This window comes from Corella eumyota, chromosome 3 (genome assembly GCF_963082875.1).
Source record: "Corella eumyota chromosome 3, kaCorEumy4.1, whole genome shotgun sequence".
NCBI lineage: Eukaryota > Metazoa > Chordata > Ascidiacea > Phlebobranchia > Corellidae > Corella > Corella eumyota.
Genome location: NC_137492.1, coordinates 4,758,136 through 4,784,347, shown reverse-complemented (window position 1 = coordinate 4,784,347; position 26,212 = coordinate 4,758,136). Strand labels below are relative to the sequence as shown.

At 30.7% G+C, this 26,212-nt stretch overlaps 6 protein-coding genes across 8 annotated transcripts; 3 read left to right on the top strand and 3 right to left on the bottom strand.

Moving 5' to 3' along the window:
* Positions 1 to 444: 444 nt before the first annotated feature.
* On the bottom strand, positions 445 to 3,387 carry LOC145745586 (uncharacterized). Of its 2 annotated transcripts, XM_082563701.1 has the most exons (4): positions 3,018 to 3,387; positions 2,630 to 2,782; positions 2,424 to 2,531; positions 445 to 2,160 (listed from the first exon to the last, which is right to left on the bottom strand). In XM_082563701.1, exons 1-4 carry the CDS (start codon positions 3,374 to 3,376, stop codon positions 1,443 to 1,445), a joined length of 1,338 nt encoding a protein of 445 aa, XP_082419827.1. In that variant the 5' UTR covers positions 3,377 to 3,387; the 3' UTR covers positions 445 to 1,442. The 2 variants fall into 2 exon arrangements, with proteins under 2 accessions (XP_082419827.1, XP_082419828.1); XM_082563702.1 differs by lacking the exon at positions 2,424 to 2,531.
* A 2,249-nt stretch (positions 3,388 to 5,636) lies between these two features.
* Positions 5,637 to 7,304, top strand: LOC145745188 (uncharacterized). The gene is made up of 3 exons (XM_082563195.1): positions 5,637 to 5,674; positions 5,960 to 6,753; positions 6,889 to 7,304. Exons 1-3 carry the CDS (start codon positions 5,637 to 5,639, stop codon positions 7,302 to 7,304), a joined length of 1,248 nt encoding a protein of 415 aa, XP_082419321.1.
* A 39-nt stretch (positions 7,305 to 7,343) lies between these two features.
* LOC145745187 (ATP-dependent DNA helicase Pif1-like) lies at positions 7,344 to 10,276 on the top strand. The gene is made up of 6 exons (XM_082563194.1): positions 7,344 to 7,627; positions 7,773 to 8,110; positions 8,280 to 8,921; positions 9,060 to 9,290; positions 9,393 to 9,536; positions 10,170 to 10,276. Exons 1-6 carry the CDS (start codon positions 7,344 to 7,346, stop codon positions 10,274 to 10,276), a joined length of 1,746 nt encoding a protein of 581 aa, XP_082419320.1.
* A 1,520-nt stretch (positions 10,277 to 11,796) lies between these two features.
* On the top strand, positions 11,797 to 14,315 carry LOC145745288 (uncharacterized). The gene is made up of 4 exons (XM_082563321.1): positions 11,797 to 12,220; positions 12,384 to 12,527; positions 12,628 to 12,735; positions 12,999 to 14,315. The coding sequence occupies exons 1-4, from the start codon at positions 11,862 to 11,864 to the stop codon at positions 14,038 to 14,040; spliced, it is 1,653 nt and encodes a 550-aa protein (XP_082419447.1). The 5' UTR covers positions 11,797 to 11,861; the 3' UTR covers positions 14,041 to 14,315.
* Positions 14,316 to 21,231: 6,916 nt separating this feature from the next.
* Positions 21,232 to 24,045, bottom strand: LOC145746251 (ribonuclease H2 subunit A-like). The gene is made up of 6 exons (XM_082564489.1): positions 23,889 to 24,045; positions 23,316 to 23,517; positions 22,734 to 22,872; positions 22,431 to 22,602; positions 21,708 to 21,791; positions 21,232 to 21,455 (listed from the first exon to the last, which is right to left on the bottom strand). The coding sequence occupies exons 1-6, from the start codon at positions 24,013 to 24,015 to the stop codon at positions 21,280 to 21,282; spliced, it is 900 nt and encodes a 299-aa protein (XP_082420615.1). The 5' UTR covers positions 24,016 to 24,045; the 3' UTR covers positions 21,232 to 21,279.
* A 385-nt stretch (positions 24,046 to 24,430) lies between these two features.
* LOC145746248 (heterogeneous nuclear ribonucleoprotein A1-like) lies at positions 24,431 to 25,593 on the bottom strand. Of its 2 annotated transcripts, XM_082564487.1 has the most exons (2): positions 24,598 to 25,593; positions 24,431 to 24,567 (listed from the first exon to the last, which is right to left on the bottom strand). In XM_082564487.1, the coding sequence occupies exons 1-2, from the start codon at positions 25,547 to 25,549 to the stop codon at positions 24,449 to 24,451; spliced, it is 1,071 nt and encodes a 356-aa protein (XP_082420613.1). In that variant the 5' UTR covers positions 25,550 to 25,593; the 3' UTR covers positions 24,431 to 24,448. The 2 variants fall into 2 exon arrangements, with proteins under 2 accessions (XP_082420613.1, XP_082420612.1); XM_082564486.1 differs by having other exon boundaries at positions 24,431 to 25,593.
* Between the last annotated feature and the right edge of the window lie 619 nt (positions 25,594 to 26,212).

The window sequence follows — 26,212 nt, the reverse complement described above, 5'->3', positions numbered from 1 at the left end:
TCATCAAACAACAAGTGGTGACATCAATTCAGATAGAAAGTAATAATAAAGCAACCTGCATTAAAAAAACGAAACCAGAATTCGATGCAGATTTTTGATTTTAAATTGAAGAAATTTAGGTTGTACAAACTAAATTATTATTAGATCACATAAACGTTAACAATTGTTTTTAACATTAATTGTTTTTGTAAGCGTCGGTGTGCTTAGTAAACTTAATTATTCCACACACATTGTATACTGCAACTGTATGACTATAGATGTTTATAACTGATTTAAAATAAGTGTGGGTTTGACAATTTAAAGTAGAGTGAGTTGCTTAATTGGTATATATATATATATATATATATATATATATGTACTATCATAAAATTTAATTCAGTTTGTCATTTAAATCGTTTTAAAAATTTGTAACAAAGTGAATGAATAGATGTGTAAAACCGGCAATAAATATTTGGATTTCATAAAAATAGTTTAAAGTTTTTTTACGTCAAAAATTGGTACGCTTCACTAATGATGGGTAACTATATAAAAATACCTAAGTATGTCTGTCGGGGATTTTATTTCTGCCTCATAGACAAAGAAATCAAAAGGAGAACCAATAACATATAGACTTTAACTTTCAACTTAGGTTACAGAAACATTTACTTCGTAATATACAGACAATAAGATTATGAAATGACATCAACACTGTATTAATAAAAGTTATAGATAGGTACAAAAACTTAACCAATTACTTTTGATAACCAAGTTGTTCAATATATTTATTTTTTGTCAATTTTGTTATCGTATAAAAAAGTTGTAGTAAATTAAAAAGAATTTAAAGAGGGTTTAGTAGCATTCGCAATATAGCACCAAATGTATGATAACCTTCTTAATGCATGTTTCAATTTGTTACAAATTTACAAAACGTTTTTATATACAAATCTGAAATAATTCTCACTAATATACAAATATATAAAATAAGCGAACAGCTAGTTAATTTAAATTAAAACATTCAGCTTCTCAAAATCTCAAAAAGTAAGCTTCCTTCTTAAAATATTGTAAATTACAATTCATTAACGTATTTGTGAATTATTAAAATTGTTTCGAACCTTAAAATTCAAAACATGTAAACTTTGCCAATTAACTGTGTAAAAAGTTCTAAAACATTGAAATCGTTCTTTAAAATAATATATTTGCTTTCAGTTTTTTTAAATGGCATTTACCATATATACAAATAAAATTAAAATCATTCGATTAATTTTTAGAAATTTTTTTTTAATTTGCTGTCAAAACCAGAATATTCATCTGATTCTGTTTCTAGTTTTCGTTTTCTGCTGTCGGTAATTTTTCCATTACTTGCTGATTCATTATAACGACAAAATTTTTCAACTTATTCATGACGTCATTTTTCATTAGATTTGTTACGTCATCACCTGCCGATGTATCTACCTCGTCCTTACTTACTGGTTGGTAATAACTTCATCACCTGCCAATTTACTTATGACGTCATATTTTGCTGGTTGGCAAATGACGTCACCACCTGCTGCCTGACCAATGCGGCCATCAACTTGTGTTTGAGGCTTGGCGTGGTTGTTTGTAAATTGATCTGCAACTTTATAATCTTTGTTATCGTCTTCCGATTTCTTCGTGGCGTCATCGATTGTATAGTAAATTTTGACGTCATTGTCACAAGATTGACCCGCGACGTCTTCGTTTTCAGATTGACCTGTGACGTCATCAATTTTAAACTGACCTGTAATGTCATCGTTTCCAGGTTGAACTGTGACGTCTTCGTTTTTAGATTGACCTGTGACGTCATCAATTTTACATTGACCTGTAATGTCATCGCTTCCAGGTTGAACTGTGACGTCTTCGTTTCCAGATTGACCTGTGACGTCATCGATTTTAGTTTGACCTGTGACGTCATTAATTTCAGATTGACCTGTGATATCATCGCTTCCAGGTTGAACTGTGACGTCTTCGTTTCCAGATTGACCTATGACGTCATCGCTTTCAGGTTGAACTGTGACGTCATCAATCTTAGATTGACCAGTGACGTCCTCGCATTTATTTTCTTCTGTAATGTTATTTTTAGCTAATTTTTCGTCGTTTACTCCATTTGTTTTGGAATCGAGATTTTCTTTATGTTCGATCAGCAAATTGTCTTCCAGAATCGCGCTAAAATTAAATCAAATTATATTTTTACAAACTTAATTACATAACCTTGGGTTAAACCTAAAGTTTTAGTATAATTACAAAGAAAAAAATATGTCAACTACAAAAAGAGGCATGGTGTAATAAAAAAGTCAATAAGGGTGATCAAATTTCAATTAATTGAAATTGTTTAAAGTTCGATTTATAAACAAGTCATAGCGTGCTTAAAATTGTTATGGTGTGTTGATTTAAAAGTCATTGTGCTTTGTGTATTTGTTATACCCTACCCCTCTGTATTTGCTCTTTCAGCTTCGTCATTAAGTTGTTTTATTGTTTCTAATTCCAAACGTAATGCCTCTATTTCTTTTTCGGTGTTCTCAAGAATTTTATTTAGCCTAAAACAAGGTTGTGGTTTGCACTAGATAGTAATTTTAAGTACTTAAAATTGTCTTAAATTTGTTTAGTTGTTGATTAGCAAAATAATTGTGTTTACTCGTCTACTGATTCTTTGTAGAAATTTGTATCTTTCTCTACTTCACTTAGATTCTCTTCTGCAGCTTTACCATTTCGGATGCTCTTAAGATTTTTAATCTCTTCTTTAAGATTTTTAATTTTTTCAAGATTTGGTCTGATGTTTTGTTTTAACCTAAACACAAATTTTTTTTTTTTTTTTGATAAAAAGCTATAATGTTTTTAATTTTTGGTAAAAAGCTATAAATGTTCAAAATTTATAATTTAGTGAAACTGTTATATTAATTAAATTTCTTAAAATGTATTGGGTTTTGTTTTAAACAAATGTTAAAAAGGACTACAATTTAAGTAAAAAAATTTGGTAAATAATTTTTGTATTGTGCCTATTTTTATAAATAACAATATTTTACCTTTCAGCTTCGTCGCTTATAATCGCCATAGAATAAGTTTCTGTGCCTAAAACTTGTATCGTTTTTCCATCACAGTTTGTAGTATATTTTCTACTTTGAAAATATGTACTAGTATACACATTTATCATAGAGATTACATTTCTTTCTTCCAAACATCTAAAAACGTAGAGTCTTCTATTGTCCATGCTGTACCACTTTCCATCTCTTTTCACTATAATGATTGTTGGCAAATCTGAGACACTCATTAGCTTCTGTTGTATATGATCAATTGTATCATTGACTGACTTTCCACAATAAAAATGATGACAAATATTATTTTGCGTAAATCTTATTTCCGAAGGTCGCATGTATCTTGACATAATTACCTATCTTAATATCTTTTATTTAAAAAATAAAAAAATTAGATGTTAAATTCCGTTACACACAGACATAAAACTATTTGGTTAGCATACATATGCAAAATTCACAACAATTTTAAGATTTTGACTTCATAAATTACGTAGGTTATCATACATTTGGTGCTATATTGCGAATGCTACTAAACCCTCTTTAAATTCTTTTTAATTTACTACAACTTTTTTATACGATAACAAAATTGACAAAAAATAAATATATTGAACAACTTGGTTATCAAAAGTAATTGGTTAAGTTTTTGTACCTATCTATAACTTTTATTAATACAGTGTTGATGTCATTTCATAATCTTATTGTCTGTATATTACGAAGTAAATGTTTCTGTAACCTAAGTTGAAAGTTAAAGTCTATATGTTATTGGTTCTCCTTTTGATTTCTTTGTCTATGAGGCAGAAATAAAATCCCCGACAGACATACTTAGGTATTTTTATATAGTTACCCATCATTAGTGAAGCGTACCAATTTTTGACGTAAAAAAACTTTAAACTATTTTTATGAAATCCAAATATTTATTGCCGGTTTTACACATCTATTCATTCACTTTGTTACAAATTTTTAAAACGATTTAAATGACAAACTGAATTAAATTTTATGATAGTACATATATATATATTTATATATATATATATACCAATTAAGCAACTCACTCTACTTTAAATTGTCAAACCCACACTTATTTTAAATCAGTTATAAACATCTATAGTCATACAGTTGCAGTTTACAATGTGTGTGGAATAATTAAGTTTACTAAGCACACCGACGCTTACAAAAACAATTAATGTTAAAAACAATTGTTAACATTTATGTGATCTAATAATAATTTAGTTTGTACAACCTAAATTTCTTCAATTTAAAATCAAAAATCTGCATCGAATTCTGGTTTCGTTTTTTTAATGCTTTATTATTACTTTCTATCTGAATTGATGTCATCACTTGTTGTTTGATGATATTACAACTTAATAATTGAGAAGTGACGTCATAAACGTCATAAGTATCTTCAGAAGTCGTGGGGTTTTTGCTTTTAAAAATTCTACTGATGTCATCTTTTTTTTTTACTGATGTCATTTTTTTTGATAGCAAATTTAAAAAAAATGTGTATTGAACAATTTTATACGCCATTGGTTCTGCCTTTGGCTGGGATATATGTTCTTTTGTGGAATTGGCTTATCACTTTTTTAATGTTTTATGAAAGTTAGCCGTAATAAGCATAACTATATTTTAATTTGCCCCTACGTTTCTTTCTATTATTTTAAAGAGAACAAGATAAATGTAAAAAACGATCGCGTGCGCTGTTCTTCGAGCGCATGCGCTAAAGAGAATGTAATTTTTCTCTTTAAAATTTCGCACCGTTTCTTTTTAATATCACGGCAAAGAAGCAAAAACCACCTGCAAATAAATGTAAAAAAAGGAAAATTAAAAATTTGAAATTTTTGGCTTAAAAAACATGTGGATTGTGCTCTTAACAGGTGCAAATTAACGATTTTTAAGTGCGCATTTATTCCATTACGCACAGACTAAGTGAACAGTTAAACGAACAAATGGGACTGTTGTTGAACAATTTTATAATTACTTGCATAAAGAATATTTATTGTACAAGAATGGATATTATGTTTACATCGTTTAAAGTAATATAGGTTTACCTAAATGTTGTAAAAAATTAGACATAATTTTCAGTTTAGCGATAAATTTATCAAATTAATAATTTTTTGTTTACACTTATTTATTAATCAGGTTTCGTTTAAAGTATTTAAATTTTTGGGGATCGCCGAAAAACTTGGTGGGCTATTAATGTTAACCGTATTTGGGCATTAAACAAAAAGTATACAGCTTTCGGGCATTAAACATGTATAAATTTTTTATAGTTTTAGAACTTTGTTCTAATAATGCAATTTTATAAACTTTTTTACGCATAGCCTATAGCTTTTAAATCGGACTTTTACATAAAAAAAAACTTTTACATTGCCGTTAATTGTTATCTTAATTTTGTTATTTAGTTTTTTTTGTGTAAATAAAATGCCTTACACTAATAAAAAAATAGTAAAAGGAGAAAAACCAGTGCGTTAGTTAACGCTAAAAGTTTTTCGGTGTCAACGAAGTGCGCTCTGTATTCGACAGAAGTATTTTCCGCCAATCAGAAAGTTATACTGCAAAATATTGGTGTTTTAAATGTTTAATATATATTTTGCAAAGCACGGCTTTGGCATCATGAATCTAAAAACTTTTGCTGTTCAGGGGGTAAAATTGTACTACAACCATTTCCTATGTTACCATAAGTGTTTGCCAATCTGTGAAAAGCAGATACATTAAATGCACGAGTTTTTCGTGATTATTCCCGACAACTTAATAACGCGCTTGCATTAATTTCACAAAAAGTTAAACTTCCTCCGAATCCGTTAGGTCACCATAATTGGAATCCAAGCGTTGTAATACAAGGAAATTGTACAATTTCATAGGTCCTCTACAAGGTGATTTTAATTCACCCAAATTTGCACAATTGTATATTCACGATCCTGACCATGATTTCGAAGAAGCGTCGCTGCGACTTGCAAATATACCTCTTCCGTCTTCTACTACAAAAAACCAGCGCCAGATACTTTTGGAATTATTAAAATATTACAAAGTATTGGAGCGAAATTTGTGATATGTGAAAGTGCCCGACCACAAGTCGAGCATGTACGACGTTATAATAAAAGTTTTAAGGAAGTGTCTGTATTTGTTGATAATGAACCAGGAAGACGAGACTCACTTCTTCATCTTAGAGAAGGCGGATTACAAACCATACAAGACACGCACAGATCTGCAAACCCGCTTCATTTTATTCTCTTTTTTTCACAAGAAAAAGACGGATGGCATTTGGAAATTAAACACGTAAACCCAACAACCAAAACTGCTACAAAAAAGGGAGTCGTTGCAAGAGAATTTTATTGTTATCATCTTCAACAGCGTTTACGACAGTCGCCTTCTCTTTTTCAAGCCAAACGTCTTTTTCAAGAATATTGCTGCGTTGCGTTTGCAACTGCTGAAAATCAACGCCTATTTTACATTCGCAATAATCAAAAAAAGATTCGTGCGAAATTGTATTCAAATCTTTGTAATGCCATACATTCACACGATGTTCATTTTTTACCACTTTCGTTTTCTGGTGGTCCCCGCGACAAGCATCGCAGGTTTCAAGATGCAATGGCAATAGTTCGTAAATTTCATAAAGCGGACTTATTTTTTCTTTTTACATGTAATCCCAATAGGAAGGAAATTACAGACTCTCTATTTCCTGGCCAATCTCCCGCTGACCGGCCTGATATTGTAACGAGGGTGTTCAATGGTAAATTAATTGCATTAATGGAAGAAGTAAAAAATAAAAATCTTTTTGGAAAAATTAGTGCTTATATTTATACTATCAAATTTCAAAAAAGGGGTCTTTCACATAGTCACATTTTGCTTATACTCGATGAACAAGATAGATTAAGAACATGTGACGATGTTGATAATGTAATTCTTGCAAAACTTCCTCCAGATCCCAATTCTTTTCCTAATGAATCTTGTGAGCAAAAACAAGCTGAACGTTTGCAAAATATAGTTTTGCAAAACATAATTCATGGCCCATGTGGCTTTATTAGAAGCAACTTGCCGTGTGTGAGAAATGGCGCATGTAGTAAAGGATTTCCAAAACCGTTTATACAACGTTCAGTTTGGAATGAGAATACAAACTATCCTTCGTATATGCGACGGTCTCCCGAAGAATTTGGACGACAGGTTGAATACAAAGGGCAAATCATTAACAATAGCTGGGTGGTCTCTTTTAATCCATACTGCACTTTGCGTTATGAAGCCCATATTAACGTTGAATCTTGCACTTCTTCCCTTGCTGTTTAGTATCTTTTTAAATACATCCATAAAGGATCTGATAGAGAGATGGTAAAAATAACACAAGAAAACTTGGATCAAACAAAAAACGAAATCGACGAATATCAAGCCATGCGGTCAATTGGGTCGAGCAGGGCATGTTGGCGACTATTTTCTTTTCACATGAGTAAGCCTTTTCTTGCTGTACAAGCGCTACGAGTTTATTTACCAAACCAGCAACTAATATATTTTAAAGAGGGCAATGAAAAGGAAACTGTTAAAAAAGGGCCAAAAGCTACAGAATTAGACATGTTTTTTCAATACAATAAAATCAATTCTAATACTTCTATTACGTATTGCGATTTCCCAGAATATTTTACTTATACCAAAAATGTTTGGACAAAAAGAAAAAATCGTTCTTCAACCATAGGCAGAATATAATACTATTCACCCACTAACTGGATATGTATTTTACCTAAAAATTTTATTGCATCATAGCCATTGCAAGGGTAAATCATCATTTGATGCTTCGAAAATAGTTAACTTTTATAAATGTGATACTTTGCAAGATGTGTGTAAAAAGCTTGGTGTATTACAGGATAACAATGAGTGGGAAAACTTACTTACTGAAGACGAACACACAAATATGTGTCCTCAATTAAGAGAACTTTTTGTTACGATTTTGTTGTTTTGTATCCCTGCAAACCCTGCAGAACTTTTCAATAAACATTATTTATACTGGATAGACGACTTTCAGAATGGATCAGATCAAATTACTGAAAGTTTTTTAAAAGTTTTGGTCTTGCATGATTTTGAAAAAAGACTTAACAATTATGGTAAGAATTTATATGACTTTGAACTACCAATTATTACTCCGGATGAGCGAGCAAAGGCACATATTTTTAATAACACTATTACAGATTTGCAACTTTCGTTAATGATTCAACAGGAGTTAAGTTACGACTGGGATACACTTATTCGAATTGCGAATAATTGTTCAAATAGCTCAATCTCTTACTCAAGAACAAAGCGAAATTGTTAGCAAAGTATCACAGTCGCTAAAGAAAAACAAGTCTCTCGCTACTTTTGTTGACGCTAGGGGAGGTACAGGAAAAACATATATGCTTAATACTTTGTTGGCAACAGTTCGCACCTCTAACAGAGAAGACAAAGTTATAGCATTAGCTGTCGCTTCTAGCGGCATCGCTGCTACGTTGCTTATTGGTGGCCGGACATTTCATTCCAGATTTAAAGCTCCTCTACATTGTAATCAAAATTTAACATTTTGCATCTCAAAACAAAGTTCAATAGCTAAACTGATAAACATGGCAAAGGTTATAATATGGGATGAGGCACCAATGGCAAATAAAAGTTTGCTAGAGGCACTTGTTTGCACGTTGCAAGATATAATGGATAATAATTTGCTATTTGGTGGGAAAATTGTAATATTAGCTGGAGACTTTAGACAAATTCTTTCTGTAGTTAAACATGGATCACATACACAAATTATTAACGCCTCATTTAAAAAATCAAAATTATGGCCAAGTATCAGCGTACACCATTTATCAAAAAACATGAGAGTGTTACTTAATAGTAGTAGCAGTGCTTTACTTAAATTTGACGACTGGCTGTTAAGACTAGGTGATGGTAATATAAATTACTTCAAAGACACAGATTATATAGAATTACCCCCTGAGCTTTGCTTTTTAATTGATGATAGTACGAAAACAACAATAAAAAAATCGATGCTTCAACAGGTCAAATGAATTTACCCAAATTTTTTAGAACATTGCCATGATCTTAATTGGATGACAGAAAGATCAATTTTAGCTCCCACAAACATTGTAGTTGATGAAATAAACTCCGTCGTGTCAAATCTATTTCCTGGCATTATGTTTGTTTGTACAAGTGCAGACAGTACAGAAGAAGTAAATGATTGTACAAGATTTCCAACAGAATATCCTAATTCTTTAAATATAAATGGACTACCACCACACCAACTACATTTAAAAATAGGTATGCCAGTTATTTTGTTACGAAATCTTAATCCCAAAGACGGTTTATGCAATGGAACAAAAAAAATTGTACCGGGAGTTTAAAAAACTTATTTACTAATAGTCAAAATTGCTTCAGGGGAAAATGCTGGTAGAGAGATTTTTATACCTAGAGTAACACTGCAACCATCAGATCACGATTTTCCTTTCCAATGGAAACGTCGTCAATTCCCAATAAGGGTTGCTTTTGCAATGACTATTAACAAAAGTCAGGGCCAAACATAAAAAAAAGTTGGTATCTGGTTGGAGGAACGAGTTTTTACGCATGGGCAGTTATATGTTGCTGCCTCAAGGTTAGGCAACCTAAATAAAATTAAATTTTCTATTAAAAGCAAATCTGGGTTTCCCCCAACAGCAACACGAAACATGGTGTATCGAGAAATTTTGTAAATTAATGAATTTTTAAACAATTTTGCTGAAAATATTTAAATAAATAAACCTTCAATATGTAAAATACTTTTTAATTGGGATGTTTGATTTGACACGAACTATTGTAAATAGTGCCTAATTATTTTTTATTTATTTTTTTGCAAATAATAAAGTAATCAATTTACAAACAATTTACATTCAAAATATTGTTGAATATGGAAGAAATGCTTCAGAGAATTAATCAAACAAAGAATAAGTTAGAACTGGATATAAACAGAGCCATGGTTGCGTTTTTAACAAATAAAAAAGAAACAGGCGTACAAATTTTAAACGAAATTTTGCATACCGTTATGGAAGATTTGGAACAATTAAAAGATTTATAGCATCTCAGCATAATCAAAATCAAGCCATGATCACTAAACTAAATAAAGAATTAAAAAATTTAAATGATAATAAAAGAAAATGAAAATAGATATTAAAGACAAAGATGAAAACTTGCTGGTACTTTCTCAAGAATTAGCAAATTCAATGTCGGAAGAACTTTTAGGGGATCTAACCCCAGAAATTTCGGATGTCTGATTAAAATCCTTTTATTTATGATAAGCGGTGTCTATTTAAATTATTTTTTATAAAGAATTGCCCCTTTTGTTTCGTTTTAACTGTATCTCATTTAAATTGTAATCGGTTTTAATCGTGCTTTTTTAAAACAAAATCTTTTTTAGTACTTTCGGGTTTAAATAGTTCATTAAATAAAGATAGCAAAAAACGCATTTTTAAACATTTAAAATTATTTAAAGCAGACTTTTACCAGTTGAAAGCAGGCCACGTTCGACAAGTGACGACGTGTGCGTTAAATTTAAATAGGGGAAAATTTATTTTTAATCAAATTTTAGAATAAAAAAATTATTAGTATATAAGGGGGACTAATAAGAGCAATTTTCCAAAAAGAATATTTTATATAGGCCGTGGTAAAAATGGACTGGTCTTAATAGATAACTGTACAACATAAGTGCCACACGAAGTGTGGCGGGTCCACTAGTTTACAATATATACAAAAAAAGTATCAGAAAATCAATAATTATTTAATTTTTTACGTAAATCTTTTTTTTTTTGCTTTTGACCTCAGGGTTTTGTTCCGGATCTGCATCCAATTTTTATTTTCTGCTTTTCCCATCACTTGCGGAATGACTTATGACGTCATCATCTGAGAAATGAACTGTGACGTCATTTCTCACAACAAGTGGTGACATCAATTCAGATGGAAAGTAATAATAAAGCAACCTGCATTAAAAAAACGAAACTAGAATTCGATGCAGATTTTTGATTTTAAATTAAAGAAATTTAGGTTGTACAAACTAAATTAATATTAGATCACATAAATGTTAACAATTGTTTTTAACATTGATTGTTTTTGTAAGCGTCGGTGTGCTTAGTAAACATAATTATTCCACACACATTGTAAACTGCAACTGTATGACTATAGACGTTTATCACTGATTTAAAATAAGTGTGAGTTTGACAATTTAAAGTAGGGTATGTTGCTTAATTCGTATATATATATTTGTACTATCATAAAATTTAATTTAGTTTGTCATTTAAATCGTTTTAAAAATTTGTAACAAAGTGAATGAATAAATGTGTAAAACCGGCAATAAATATTTGGATTCCATAAAAATAGTTTAAAGTTTTTTTACGTCAAAAATTGGTACGCTTCACTAATGATGGGTAACTATATAAAAATACTTAAGTATGCCTGTCGGGGATTTTATTTCTGCGTCATAGACAAAGAAATTAAAAGCAGAACCAATAACGTGCTGATAATAACCAAGTTGTTTAAAATATACATAAAAATAAAAAAAATTTTATTGCAGTAAATAAACAGGACAGCAATTAAAAAATAGCCTAGTAGCAGTTTGCAGTTTAAAACCAAGTATAAAGAAATCTGCTTGACTTAAAATGTCTAGGTAGGCTATAAATAAAGAAACAAAAAATTTAAAATTGTTGTTAGTTTTTTATTCCCATGGTTAAACATTATTTAAAGGGTGTCCTTGTAAAATTCTAGTATAATAATCCATTTTACAAATTTTAATAAAGATTGTTTAAACTAAGGTTGTAGGTCCAATTGTATAGGTATGTTCTGCATAAAAAAGCAACATAAATAATTATGAGTCGTAAGCGACCTTCGGAAATTAGATTTACGCAAGATCGTATTTGTCATCATTTTTACGGCGGAAAGAGGGTAAATGACGCAGTTGATAAAATACAAAGTGGAGAAAGAAAAATAGAAAAATTCAATCTTATTAAAGTTGTTAAACGTGATGGAAAGTGGTACAGCATGGACAACAGAAGGCTCTACGTTTTTAGATGTCTGGAAAAGAGAAATTTTATCTCAACAATTAGGGTAAGAATAGGTTACGATTTTCAAATGAAAAAATATACAACAAAATGTGATGGAGCTACAATACAGTTTTCAAATGGACAAAGGACGTATGACATGGCAAGCATTTGTGACGATGCAGAAAGGTAAAAATATTTTTTAGGATTGGTTGACGTTGTATTATTGTGATAATAATTTACTAATTTATCAATCTTTCATTATAAATCATTTAATATTGTTAAATAATGAATGTGCTTTAAAGCAAAAGTTAATATATTTAACATATATAAAAGCATTTACTTTGTTAAGGTTGAAAAACGACATACGACCAAATCTTGCCAAAATTAAAAATCTTAAGGAAGAGATTAAAAATCTTAAAAAAACCCAAGCTGCAGAAGAGAATTTAAGTGAAGTAGGGAAAGATACAAATTTCTACAAAGAATCAGTAGACGAGTAAACACAATTATTTTGCTAATCAACAACTAAAAAAATTTAAGACAATTTTAAACATAAAATAATTACTACCTAGTGCAAACCTGCAACCTTGTTTTAGGCTAAATAAAATTTTTGAGAACACCGAAAAAGAAATAGAGGCATTACGTTTGGAATTAGAAACAATAAAACAACTTAATGACGAAGCTGAAAGAGCAAATACAGAGGGGTAAGGTATAACAAATACACAAAGCACAATGACTTTTAAATCAACACACCATAACAATTTTAGGCACGCTATGACTTGTTTGTAAATCGATCTTTAAACAATTTCAATTAATTGAAATTTGACCACCCTTATTGACTTCTTTATTACACCATGCCTCTTTTTGTAGTTGACATATTTTTTTCTTTGTAATTATACTAAAACTTTAGGTTTAACCCAAGGTTATGTAAATAAGTTTGTAAAAATTTAATTTGATTTAATTTTAGCGCGAATCTGGAAGACAATTTGCTGATCGAACATAAAGAAAATCTCGATTCCAAAACAAATGGGGTAAACGACGAAAAATTAGCTAAAAATAACGTTACAGAAGTAAATAAATGCGAGGACGACACTGGTCAATCTAAGATTGATGACGTTAAAGGTCAAACTAAAGTCGATGACGTCATAGATCAATCTGGAAACAAAGACGTCACAGTTCAACCTGGAAGCGATGACATCACAGGTCAATCTAAGATTGATGACGTCACCGGTCAAACTAAAGTCGATGACATCATAGGTCAATCTAGAAACGAAGACGTCGCGGTTCAACCTGGAAGCGATGACATCACAGGTCAACCTAAAAGCGACGACGTTACAGGTCAACCTGAAAGCGATGACATCACAGGTCCATCTAAAATTGATGACGTTACAGGTCAACCTGAAAGCGATGACGTCACAAGTCAAACTAAAATCGATGACATCACAGGTCAATCTGAAAACGCAGACGTCGCGGTTCAACCTGGGAGCGATGACATCACAGGTCCATCTAAAATTGATGACGTTACAGGTCAACCTGAAAGCGATGACATCACAGGTCAATCTGGTAGCAATGACGTCACAATTTACTATAAAATCGATGACGTTACGAAGAAATCGGAAGACGATAACGCCACGTCTTTAGCCAAAGACAATAAAGTTGCAGATCAATTTACAAACAACCACGCCAAGCCTCAAACACAAGTTGATGACCGCATCGGTCAAGCAGCAGGTGGTGACGTCATTTGCCAATCAGCAAAATATGACGTCATAAGTAAATTGGCAGGTGATGAAGTTATTACCAAACCAGCAAGTAAGGACAAGGTGGATACATCGGAAAGTGATGACGTAACAAGTCTAATGAAAAATGACGTCATGGATGAATTGAAAAATGGTGACGTTATTAATGAATCAGCAAGTGATGGGAAAATTACCAACAGCAGAAAACGAAAACTAGAAACAGAATCAGATGAATATTCTGGTTTTGACAGCAAATTTAAAAAAAATTTCTAAAAGTTATTCGAATGATTTTAGATTTATTTGTATATAAGGTAAATGCCATTTAAAAAAACTGAAAGCAAATATATTATTTAAGAAAACGATTTTAATGTTTTAGAACTTTTTACACAGTTAATTGGCAAAGTTTACATGTTTTGAATTTTAAGGTTCAAAACAATTTTAATAATTCACAAATACGTTAATGAATTGTAATTTACAATATTTTAAGAAGTAAGCTTACTTTTTGAGATTTTGAGAAGCTGAATGTTTTAATTTAATTCAACTAGCTGTTCGCTTATTTTATATATTTGTATATTAGTGAAAATTATTTCAGATTTGTATATAAAATCGTTTTGTAAATTTGTAACAAATTGAAACATGTATTAAAAAGCTTACAATAAACTATTAAAAATTTAAAAAAATGCTTTATTCCAGTTTAAGGTAAACATGTTTAACCGGCAGTGGTCAGAATACTTAGCTTTACCACGAGGTCCTTGGTTCGACCCTTTACTGCCCCATGCTAAGGCACTATATAAATTCCTGCTAAACCAACAGTTAATCAGCAGCTTATAATTATGGGGCAATCATAATTAATAAAATCCTAAACTGCCAAAGGCAACAATGGGGTAACTGATGTTACTCTTTGTTTGGATCGTAATGTCTTACTTACATCAAGAAAAAAAATTATAAAAAACATTGATTTGCGCAATTTAAAATTCCTCTTAAAAAAAAAAATTGATTTTGTTATTTAAAACCTTCGAATAACTTGATTTTATTTATATCCAAAAAAATGTTATTGCCGTATATAGCAAATCAAAAAGATATATACAATAAAGTAAAAAAAATAAAGACTTAGGTTTTAGGTATTTAAAAAAAATACGCAAAAAAACGAAATACTTAATAACTTAATACAAAACTTATTAAATAAAACCTACCTTCTAAAGATAAGGTAAAGAGTAATTTATAATTAAACCGACATTACATCGTGTATTTATTTTTAAATAGGTTATTTTTTGACAAAATATATTAACCAAATTAATAATCATATATTGCATACTTTAAAAAGTATTGTACTTTCGAATATTATTATGTTTGGTGTTAGTTTAAGAAAAAAGACCCAAATATTTATTTTATTGTGTTAATTTTGTTTTTGCATTGTCCAGAAATTAAATATTTACATATGCAATGCTATTTCAATTTTTTTTAAAGCTTTTCTATGTAAGTACTGATATTATAATAACAGTCGAGAAAGCTTTAGTTTCTTCGCCGGTGATTTTATATCTGCGTCATTTTGTATTTAATGGCAAACCAAATATAGTTTAACGAGTATGTTTGTTTAATATATGATTTAACAATGCATTTTACAAATAATGCAATTGCATAAAAGCGCTGAGCTTTTAGTTATACAAAATCCAATCCTTTGCATATATGGGCTACACTGAAAAATATAGCAAAACAATTTAATATGACAAGATTAATGCGACCTTCAGAAATTAGATTTACGCAAAAGACTATTTGTCATCATTTTTATGACAGAGAATGGGTTAATGACGCCGTTGATAAAATACAAAGTGGAGAAGGAAAAATAGAAAAATTCAATCTTATTAAAGTTGTAAAACGTGATGGAAAGTGGTACAGCATGGACAACAGAAGGCTCTACGTTTTTAGATGTTTGGAAAAGAAAAATTTTATCTCAACGATTAAAGTGAGAATAAGTAACGATTTTGAAAATAAAAAATATAGTACAACATGTGATGGAGCTACAATAGAATTTTTATATGGACAAAAAACGTATCCTATGGAAATCATTCGCGACGAGGCAGAAATGTAATATATATTTAATTTAAGATAGGTTTCCGTTAAGTAATTATAAAGCTTTTTTTTATATTTTTTTGTTTATGTTTATTGTAATTTTATGTACTTCTATGCATAGGCAATACATAATTGCCCTATCTTTAAAAAAAGTTCAATGTGAAACTTGAACAAAACCGGTGTTTTAAAACAGTTTCGACTTAACAACTAATACGTTAACCTTGTTATAGGCTAAAAAACGACATCAGGCCAAATTTTGAGAAAATCATAAATCTCAAACAAGAAATTAAAAATCTAGAGCAAGCTGTAGAAGAGGATGACAACAAGAGTAAAGAAGAGAAAGATACAAACTTCTACAAAGAATCAGTAGATCAGTAAATATATAATTTTATTACAATTTTTAGGGTAAACCACTACCTTTAAAAATACAATAATTTTAAATAAAAAAAAAAAAGTTATTAAAGCAAATCTTAAATTCAATTTTTTTAGGTTGAAAGAAATTCTGGAAAAATCTAAAACAGAAATAGAGGCATTAAATTTGGAATTGAAAACAATAAAAAAGCAAAAAGAGGAAGCTGAAAAAGCAAATACAAACGGGTAGGTGATAGCAAATACACAATAAAAGCACAATAGATTTAATACAAACATACAATAAAAATATTAAGGCACGCCGTGGCTCGTTTGTAAAATAACTTTCAGAATTTTGTTTATTTGTCACTTTGATGTATTGACGGTGACAGTTTTATTGCACAACCACCATTTTTTAAACTAATAATTTATTAAATGCAGTTAACATATAGTTAGCCATTGCATTTAATACAAAACTTTAAATTAATATTTAAATTTCTTTAAGCGAGATTCCAGAAAACGATGAACAGGTCGAACAAAAAGAAGATTGTGATGACGAAACAAATGTGGTAAACGACAAAACAACGGCAGAGGACGACGTCATAAGTTGTTCGAAAAATGATGGCAACCCTAGTAAAAAGAAAAACGATGACGTCACAAGTCAATTGACAAATGATGACGTTATTACCCAGTCAACTAGTGATGAAACGCGTGGAAGAAAACGGAAACTAGAAGATACAGAATAAAAAAAAAGAAAAAGTCCAAGATTCAAAAGAAAAAATTAAAAATAAAACTATTTTAATTTTATATATTTACTGTAGCCCAAAATGCCAATCAAAAAATAAATAAATTATTTCACAGAAATTATTTTTTAATAAGCAAACTGTTTTACGATTTTAAGAGAAAAATTAATTTAAAATATCCAACATACGCTTTCATCAATTGCTCGCAATCTAGTATATACACAAAACTTACTGATTAAAATTTTAATGACATAAAAAATTATGCTGCTTTTATTTGTATGTTTAGCTAGATGTGTCACACTGAGCTTGTTTAGTTCTATATAAGTATATTTATCAAAATATTTTTTGATTCGATTATAAAAAAATGTTATTTAAGTGTTTTAAATTAAAATATTGATTCGTAGTACTGCAATAATCTATTTGAAATAAAATACATAAACACACGTGTGGTTTCTATATTTGAAATATGTTTTATTGTTAAAAGGTAATGGGATAGGTTTAAACTTAAATATCCCAGTTGGGGATTTTATGTCTTTGTTATTAACAAAGCATTTGAAATCATAATAAGTACCTTATTTACTTTAAATCTACCAGTTAAGCACAATAACCAAACCTTTAAGATTTAAAACCCAGATTGTCTAATTTTTATAAGTAAAAAAAAATTAAGTAACAAATTTAAAAATAATAAAAATTTAAGTTTAAAGTGAAAATCAACTTTGTTAACTGGATAAAAATAATTCTTTGCTTTAACAACAATCTATCTTTAGGTATATGAAGCAAGGTGATTTTAAAAAGTATTTTGTTTATAATATGTTATAGCATGAAAGTACACAGTTCATAGGTATAGAGAATTAAATGTTAGTTGTTTGTTTAGTGCTTAAAAAAATTGTTAAAAATGGAGACAAGATACATGCGACCTTCGGAAATAAGATTTACCCAAAGTAGTATTTGTTGGGCATTCTACTGTGGTGATAGCGTTATTGACACTGTCGATGACATGAGGTGGAAAGTGCAAATTTCTGATTTTCCACTAATCAAAGTTGTGAAAAAGGATGGAAAATGGTACACTATGGATAACAGAAGACTCTACGTTTTTAGATGTTTAGAAGCTCTTAGACAAGTCCGAACTATAAAAGTTGAAATAAGCACCTATTTTCAAGATCGAAAGTACACAACAGAATGTGATGGAGCCACAATAAGAATATTAGAACCGAGAACTCGCCCCTTGGCACCTATTGATGACGATGCAGAATGGTAATGTTTATTTCTAAAATGTGATTAAAATTTAAAATATACGTTAAATAAATAACTGTGAAAGTCTATACTTACAAGTTTTTTGGCGAAGCATAATTTAAATACTGTTTGTTACATGCACACTTTAACATGTAAAGGTATAAAAAGGAAATTAGAGAATATCTTGAAATGAATAAGAATCTCAAACAAGAAATTCAAAAAATTCAAAGTGACGAAACTAAGGAGGAAAATAACATTAAAACCGAAGAGATAGGAGATACGAATTTTTATAAAGAATCAGTAGATTAGTAAGCTTAAATAAATTTTAATACGAAGTTTTAACTTAATTGCCAATTTAAAACTTAACCAAGCTTAATTTAATATAAAACTTTTAACTCTAATCTAACGATGTTTAGGTTACTACAGATTCGTAGCACTTTAAGTTCAGAATGGCGGGAACTAAGACAGAAATTGGAAACAAGAAAAAATTATGCACTTGAAAAACAAAACGAAGAGGAGTGAGTGAATAGTGTTAAATGCATTACCTTTTTTGCTGTAGTTAATGTGACTTGTGTTATTTAATTAATCTAAAACAAGGGTATTTATTTAAGTTTATCGTTGTTAGGAAAATTAAGATTTGCTTTTTTAGTGCCAGTCCAGCAAGCAGTTTAACAAATGCAGTTAATCACAAAAAATCGGCCACGGACAACGTTGCAAAAGAATCTAGAAGCGACGACGTCACAAGTCAATCTGGAAACGATGAAGTCACAGCTCAATCTGCTAATAATAACTGCACAGATCAATCTAGTGACGATGACGTCACAGATCAATCTAGAAACGAAAACGTCATAAATCAACCTGGAAGCGATGACGTCACGGCTCAATCTAGTGACAATACAATTTACTCTAAAATCGATGACGCCACAGGTCAATCTGGAAACAACAACGTCACAGGTCAACCTGGAAGCGATGACATCACAAGTCCATCTAAAATTGATGACGTCACAGGTCAAACTAAAATCGATGAAGTCGCAGGTCAATCTGAAAACGAAGACGTCACAGTTCAACCTGAAAGCGATGACAACACAGGTCAATCTGAAATTAATGACGTCACAGGTCAACCTGGAAGCAATGACGTCAGAGGTCAATCCAGTAACGATAATGATACAATTTACTGTGAAATCGATGACGTCACAGGTCAATCTGGAAACAATGACGTCACAGGTCAATCTGGAAACAATGACGTCACAGGTCAATCTGGAAGCAATAACGTCACAGGTCAATCTGGAAACAATGACGTCACAGATCAATCTGGAAGCAATAACGTCACAGGTCAATCTGGAAACAATGACTTCACAGGTCAATCTGGAAACAATGACGTCACAGGTCAACCTGGAAGCAATGACGTCACAGGTCAATCTGGAAACAATGACGTCACAGGTCAATCTAGTGACGATGACGTCACAGAACAATCTAGAAACGAAAACATCACAGGTCAATCTGAAAGCGATGACGTCACGGGTCAATTTAGTGACGATACAATTTACTCCGAAATCGATGACGTCACAGGTCAATCTGGAAACAATGACGTCACAGGTCAATCTGGAAACAATGACGTCACAGGTCAATCTGGAAACAATGACGTCATAGAACAACTTGAAAGCGATTTCATCACAGATCAATTTGTAAACGATGACGTCACAGGTCAATCTGGAAACAATGACGTCACAGGTCAATCTGGAAACAATGACGTCATAGGTCAATCTGGAAGCGATGACAACACAGGTCAATCTGAAAACAATGACGTCACAGGTCAATCTGAAAACAATGACGTCACAGATCAATCTAGTTACGATGACATCACAATTTACTTTGAAATCAATGACGTCTCAGGTCAATCTGGAAAAAACAACAGCACATGTCAATCTGGAACAAATTACAACACAGGTCAATCTGAAAATGGTGACATCACAGGTCAACTAGGTAGCAATGATATCACAGGTCAATCTAGAAGCGATGACATCACGGGTCAATCTAAAGGTGGTGACATCACAGGTCAATCTGAAAGTGATAAAATCTTAGGTCAACCTGTAAACGATGACATCACAGGTCAATCTTTAAACGATTACAACACAAGTCAACTAGGTAGCGATGACATCACGAGTCAATCTTTAAACGATAAAATCACAGGTCAATCTGTAAGCAAAGACATCACAGGTCAATCTAAAAGCGATGACATCACAACTCAACTTGGAAGTGATGACATCACAGGGAAATCTGAAAATGATGACGTTACAAATCAACCTAAAAATGACGACATCACAAGTCAATTGGAAATGGATGACATTGCAGGTCAATCTGTATGCAATGACATCCCAGATCAATCTGAAATTATGACATCACGGGTCAATCTAAAACTAATGACATCATAGAACTACTTGAAAGCAATTTCATCACAGATCAACTTGTAAAAGATGACATTACAAGTCAATTTAAAAGTGATGACATGACAGGTCAACTTGAAAGCGATAATATCACAGGTCAATCCAAAAGGGATGACATCACAGGTCAACTTGAAAGCGATAATATCACAGGTCAATCTAAAAGGGATGACATCACAGGGGAATCTGAAAACCACGACATCACTGGTCAATCTGTAAAAAATTACATCACGGGTCAAATTGGAAGCAATGACATCACAGGGGAGTCTAAAAACGATGCCATCACAGGTAAATCTGAAAGTGATGACATCACAGATCAATCTAAAAAAGATGACATCACAGGTCAATCTGGAAGAGATGACATCACAGATCAATCTGAAAGTGATGACATCACAGACTTAATCACTTAAGTAACAAGTAATGGGGCAACAATTCAGCCTAAAAACTTGAACTAAATACAAAAACTTAAGATCTTGTGTACAAGGAAAAAAACTCTTTAAGTAATAAATTAAACAAAAAAATTATTTTAATTTTGTATATTTTTTTTGTATGATATGAAACAGAAAAAACTCTATTTAGAATGTTTTGATAAACTTTTCCTAATGAAAAAAAAACAAAACACATATCAAAATAGGTTTATTCAATTTTTTGTTAACAAATGCTTTAAATATTTTTGGTTAGAATGAATCAACCAATTTAAGATGGTTATCAACAAAAAATTTATGTCGTTGGTTAGCAGTTTTTTTGGCACCAAAGAACGAGGTTATTGCCGGTGCATTTGTATCTCCATTTTCTGTTTCTTCATCATCTGGCCATTTTACATTAACTGTTTCACTTTCCATTAGTTTGCTTGCTATACATTTAAAGATTTTGTGTTATTCATTTTTTTATAATTTTTTATTATTTTTTTTTATTACTTGATTTTTTTTTAATATTACATATATACATTTTTATAAATTAATGTAAAATTTTTTTTTTCATTGCTATTGTTTTATTTTCTTTTAAAATTTAGCGACCTTATTGTAGAGCAAATTTTATTAATTTTGAGTAAATAATTGTAAATTTTTTAATAAAAAACTAATTTTATAAACAGTTTAATAATTACCTGTTGACCAACTAAAGCGAACAAAATTTGGAAAACCAAAAATTCGATCAAAATTTTTCTTCAACCAAGCTTTTGTGTTAGGATCTATAAAAAACATAAAAAAAACTTAATCGGTTAGCATTATAAGTTTAATATTCAACATAAAATTAAACATTGGATTGTATATAAGGAGAAAGGTAATTTGGTAAAAAGTATCACAAAAAAATTGACATTTTTTTTTAATTTTTAATTTTTTTTTAAATTTCTACAGAATTATAAAATATTTTTTCAGGCTAATTTCTTTCATGATAAAAATAAACCATCACAATCAAATTCGGTAAATAAAGAGTAAAGACATTAGTCTGAAACCATTGTCTTGGTTTTAGATTAAAAGCATAGTTTTGTGCGCTTATACAATATAAACAGTTCAACTCTGCAAACATCATAAAAAAAAGAAGTAAAAAAGCGTTGCGGACCCTTAAAGTACGAAAGCATAAAGTTATTTGCTAAAATCCCTTTCAAATTCTTTCGTGTGTTGCAACGTTTTTTAGCAAATATTTAGTATCCCAAAATATAAAAAGGGTTTAAAAAAATGCAATAAAACTGGGTAAACTAACAACAAAATCAAACTAGAAATAACACTGAATACTAAGATAAAATTGACAATTTGCAATATGATTAGAAATTTGTCGTCTTTTAATTATAAAAAGATTTACATATTAATAAAAAAGTACAAAAATCTACCTGCTGGGTATCCAGATCCATAGCTACGATCAATATCTTCATTTTCTCGAAATTTCCAATCCGAAACAGCTTTATCTCTACACACCTTCGCACAAATACTGGCAGCACTAACAACTGGAAATTTTGAGTCAGCTTTTTTTTCGACCGTAAATTTTATTCCTGGAAAGTGTTTCTAAAAAGCAAGTGTTTGAAATTATTTTTTTACTAAGTTTCAAAACACGACTTTGTACAAAAAATAAATAAAAAAATAAAACACACACTTAAAAAAAGGGCGAAAAAACATAAATTTAAGTTAAACACAACCTTTAGTTTTGCTTGGTATGTTTCAGGGGGGCCCACAGTGTCAACATAAACTTCTTTAATATCAACTCCGAACTTTATAACACTTCTTATAAGGTCCATAGCTGTGTCGTGGGACATTGCATTAAGATTATATTTTGTTCTAAAAAGCATAACAACTTATATTGAAACATAATTAATCATCTTACACTACAACCAAAAATATTAACTGCCTCAAGTAAAAACAAGACACTTTTAAAAATTTTTTTCATATATATTTATTTTTAATGTGAAAAAGTCGACTTCACGACCTTAACATGGAGTAACAACTGTTACCCAGTCTCGATGTGCCTTTGGCAGTTTCAAATAATATAGATTGTATTTGCCAGATAATTATGCTGCTGATTAAGTGCTACTCAAGTGCGCTACAGCATAAGAGCAGTGGGGATTGCACCAATGACCTCTTGTAGTGTTGCAAGTGTTCTGACTATAACACTACAAGTATTCTGACTATTACACCAAGCTGCCAGTTTTCTTAGTTTTTGTTTGGTACTACCTAAGCCAACTTTATTTTATTTAACTCAGCATTTATATTTAAATACTCACCGACCTAACATAGATGTTGATATAAATGTCGGAGATAAAATATTGATAATCCAACCAACAAAATCGCTCGTAGCCTCGTTTAAAATTTCAAATAATTTATCTCTTTGTTCCTCCTTTAAAACTTTTGAATCGTCGCATCCTAATTCGGCTAATTTTTCCTTGCAGGAGATTGGTATAAAACATGCTGCATAAACCATTGGTCCTATAAAAAAAATTATTTGAACCATAATGGCATTAATTATAAAAAAAAAAGATAACATAGGTTAAAATCTGTGTTGATCTAGCCATAAGAATTGCTTTACTATTACATAGAAAAAAATGTGGTAGTTTTCTGATTAAATGTGTTTTAATTAGTTTAAATAAGTATATCAATTTAACCTTTTTATTAAGTCTTATGTTGTTGTTTATGCATTTAAAAAAATCTCAATCTGTTATACTGCAAAAAAACAATATTTCAACAAAAATCTTATTTAAAAAGTTTTTATTTAAATTTAAAATATTTTTAATTATACTCAACAGTTTTACTATGCATGTTTATTTTATACTTAATCAAATAAAATGATGAGGAATTACCCAAAACAGGTCCCCTGCCTGCCTCATCAATTCCCAACAAACAAGGTTCTTGTTTTAATTTTTCCGACAATTTGGAATAAAACTTAAAATTTTCATCATTTTTCGCAGTAAACGTGTCAATTTCCATTTTAACGAACAAACAAAAATATTAACAAAAAAAGCCTAAAAAATGTCCACATAATTTTTAGAAAGTCAACGTACATTATACATTTATTTTTATGAAAATAATTTTTTTTGCTATTTGACTATAAAAAAAAACTCAGGCCGGCAGTAGTAATATAAAAAAGAAAAAAAACCTTTTAAATATTTATAAAATAGATTACTTTTCAAAATAAACAAATAAAGTTGAATGAAAGAAAGTTCAAATACTAAAATCACAAAAAATTCTCAAAACTAACTAGAATCTCGCAAAGAACAAAAACTACAAAATCTTTTTTGTTCGTGAACTTAAAAACCATTTTTTATTCTTGTAATCAAGTTTGGCTCTCGTTATTTTAGAATCAATAGTAGCATTTTGTATAAAAAATGGTATTTTAAATTGGTTTGTTCACAGAATCAACCTAGTACCCCCCTCCCGAATTACCATACGATCCCTGCCCACCATAGTTAGATTGATTACCATATCCACCATATCCACTATTATTGGTGTTTCCTGAACCATATCCGCTATTATGGTTTCCTCCACCACCATACCCACTATTGTTATTACCATATCCACCATAACCATCTGAACCATTATAAGAGTTACCACCATATCCACCACCACCACTACCGGAACCATAACCGCCTCCATATGGACCACTAGATTTTTGACCATATTGGCCACCACCACGCACTGGTCCATAATTTGAATTGTCATTACCATACCCGGAACCATATCCACCATATCCGCTCTGGTTGCCATATGAGGCATAACCATCATTGCCATAATCCCCATAACCACCCCCGCCTCCACCTCCACCTTGATACCTACCCCCACTTCTTCCACCTCCTCCTCCTCCTCTTCCTCCGCCCCTTCCCCAGCCCCTGTCTCGTCCGCCTCCTCCTCTTTCTTCATAGTTGTTATAGTCATGCCTCCCACCCATGGATTGTTTAGCTCTTTCCATCTCATCTTTTGATAAAGCTTTTTTTACTTCACAGGAATGGTTAGGTGTAATCTGATGGTATCGCTTTGCTACTAATTTATCTACAACGTCAAAGTCTTCGAACGTAATAAAGGCAAAAGTTTTCTTTTTTTGTGTGTTGCGGTCGACGGGAATCGCACAGGAGACTATTGCTCCAAACTGCTTAAAATACTCCTCCAACATATCCTCGTCACAACCATTTTCAACACCACCAATAAATATTTTCTTTACTTGCACATGAGCACCAGGTTTTGATGATTCTTCACGTGAAACTGCTCGTTTAACATCGATGGATTTACCATCTAGGTTGTGAGGTCGTTCACTCATGCAGGCATCGGCTTCTGTTTCTAAATCATAAGTTACAAATCCAAACCCTTTTGAGCGCTTTGATTCTGAATCGCGAATTACCACACAGTCTACAATTTTTCCATATTTATCGAAATAACTTTTGAGCGCTTCGTCACTCGTTTCTCGAGACAAACCACCTATAAAAAGTTTTCTAGATTGTTCTTCTTCTTTTCCGGAGCCATACGGCATTTTTGTCAAATAATTTTTTTTTAAATAATTTAAAAAGACAAATGTCAAACCTAAAAAAAAAATTTAAATTACTTTGGTATACCTTCTTAATATCAGTCAACAATTTATAATCGAAAAAAAAATTAATAAAAAACTGAATGAAATAGATAATATAAGTTTAAATCGGAAACAAACAAAAAATCATTCATAAAAACGTGAAAATCGTGAATACAAGCTGAAAAAAATTAAAATCTCGGCGCTGAGAAAAAAGTTTACCATAGAAATCGTATATTTTAATATTTTTAGAAAATCCTCTAGTTTTTTGTTTTTAAAACACATTTCTGAGACCTAATGTACATAATTATAAATACTAATAAAATATGGCGTGTAAAACATCTTTACGGTTAACAAAATTTGGTAAAAAATTAAAAAAAAAATTTTTAAAAAATTATTAACTAACAAAACAAGATTCTGTTGTAAACATCAAAAACCAAATATTTTACAAACAAATTAAAAAAAAAAATTGTGCACAAATTTATTATTCAATTTATAAAACAGGACAAAGTATTTTAGTATTTAAAAATTAATCAACCAACATATATAAGTTCAGGATAAATCGTAAAAAAATATTTGTGTCACGGTTGAAAAAATTTCTAAATATAGTAAATATTAAAAATAGTTCAC

Coding starts and splice junctions, on each gene's coding strand:
- LOC145746248 (XM_082564486.1), bottom strand. CDS start 25,549: ATGCCGTATGGCTCCGGAAAAGAAGAAGAACAATCTAGAAAACTTTTT.
- LOC145746251 (XM_082564489.1), bottom strand. CDS start 24,015: ATGGAAATTGACACGTTTACTGCGAAAAATGATGAAAATTTTAAGTTT. Junction 22,873..23,315: donor TCAACATCTATGTTAGGTCG/GTGAGTATTTAA, acceptor TATGCTTTTTAG/AACAAAATATAATCTTAATG. Junction 22,603..22,733: donor CATACCAAGCAAAACTAAAG/GTTGTGTTTAAC, acceptor CTTGCTTTTTAG/AAACACTTTCCAGGAATAAA.
- LOC145745586 (XM_082563701.1), bottom strand. CDS start 3,376: ATGTCAAGATACATGCGACCTTCGGAAATAAGATTTACGCAAAATAAT. Junction 2,783..3,017: donor ATAAGCGACGAAGCTGAAAG/GTAAAATATTGT, acceptor ATTTGTGTTTAG/GTTAAAACAAAACATCAGAC. Junction 2,532..2,629: donor TACAAAGAATCAGTAGACGA/GTAAACACAATT, acceptor ACCTTGTTTTAG/GCTAAATAAAATTCTTGAGA.
- LOC145745288 (XM_082563321.1), top strand. CDS start 11,862: ATGAGTCGTAAGCGACCTTCGGAAATTAGATTTACGCAAGATCGTATT. Junction 12,528..12,627: donor TACAAAGAATCAGTAGACGA/GTAAACACAATT, acceptor ACCTTGTTTTAG/GCTAAATAAAATTTTTGAGA. Junction 12,736..12,998: donor GAAAGAGCAAATACAGAGGG/GTAAGGTATAAC, acceptor ATTTAATTTTAG/CGCGAATCTGGAAGACAATT.
- LOC145745187 (XM_082563194.1), top strand. CDS start 7,344: ATGGTAAAAATAACACAAGAAAACTTGGATCAAACAAAAAACGAAATC. Junction 8,111..8,279: donor AAAAAGACTTAACAATTATG/GTAAGAATTTAT, acceptor TTGTTCAAATAG/CTCAATCTCTTACTCAAGAA. Junction 8,922..9,059: donor GCTGTTAAGACTAGGTGATG/GTAATATAAATT, acceptor CAAATTTTTTAG/AACATTGCCATGATCTTAAT.
- LOC145745188 (XM_082563195.1), top strand. CDS start 5,637: ATGAATCTAAAAACTTTTGCTGTTCAGGGGGTAAAATT. Junction 5,675..5,959: donor GCTGTTCAGGGGGTAAAATT/GTACTACAACCA, acceptor ATGATTTCGAAG/AAGCGTCGCTGCGACTTGCA. Junction 6,754..6,888: donor TGTAACGAGGGTGTTCAATG/GTAAATTAATTG, acceptor TCGATGAACAAG/ATAGATTAAGAACATGTGAC.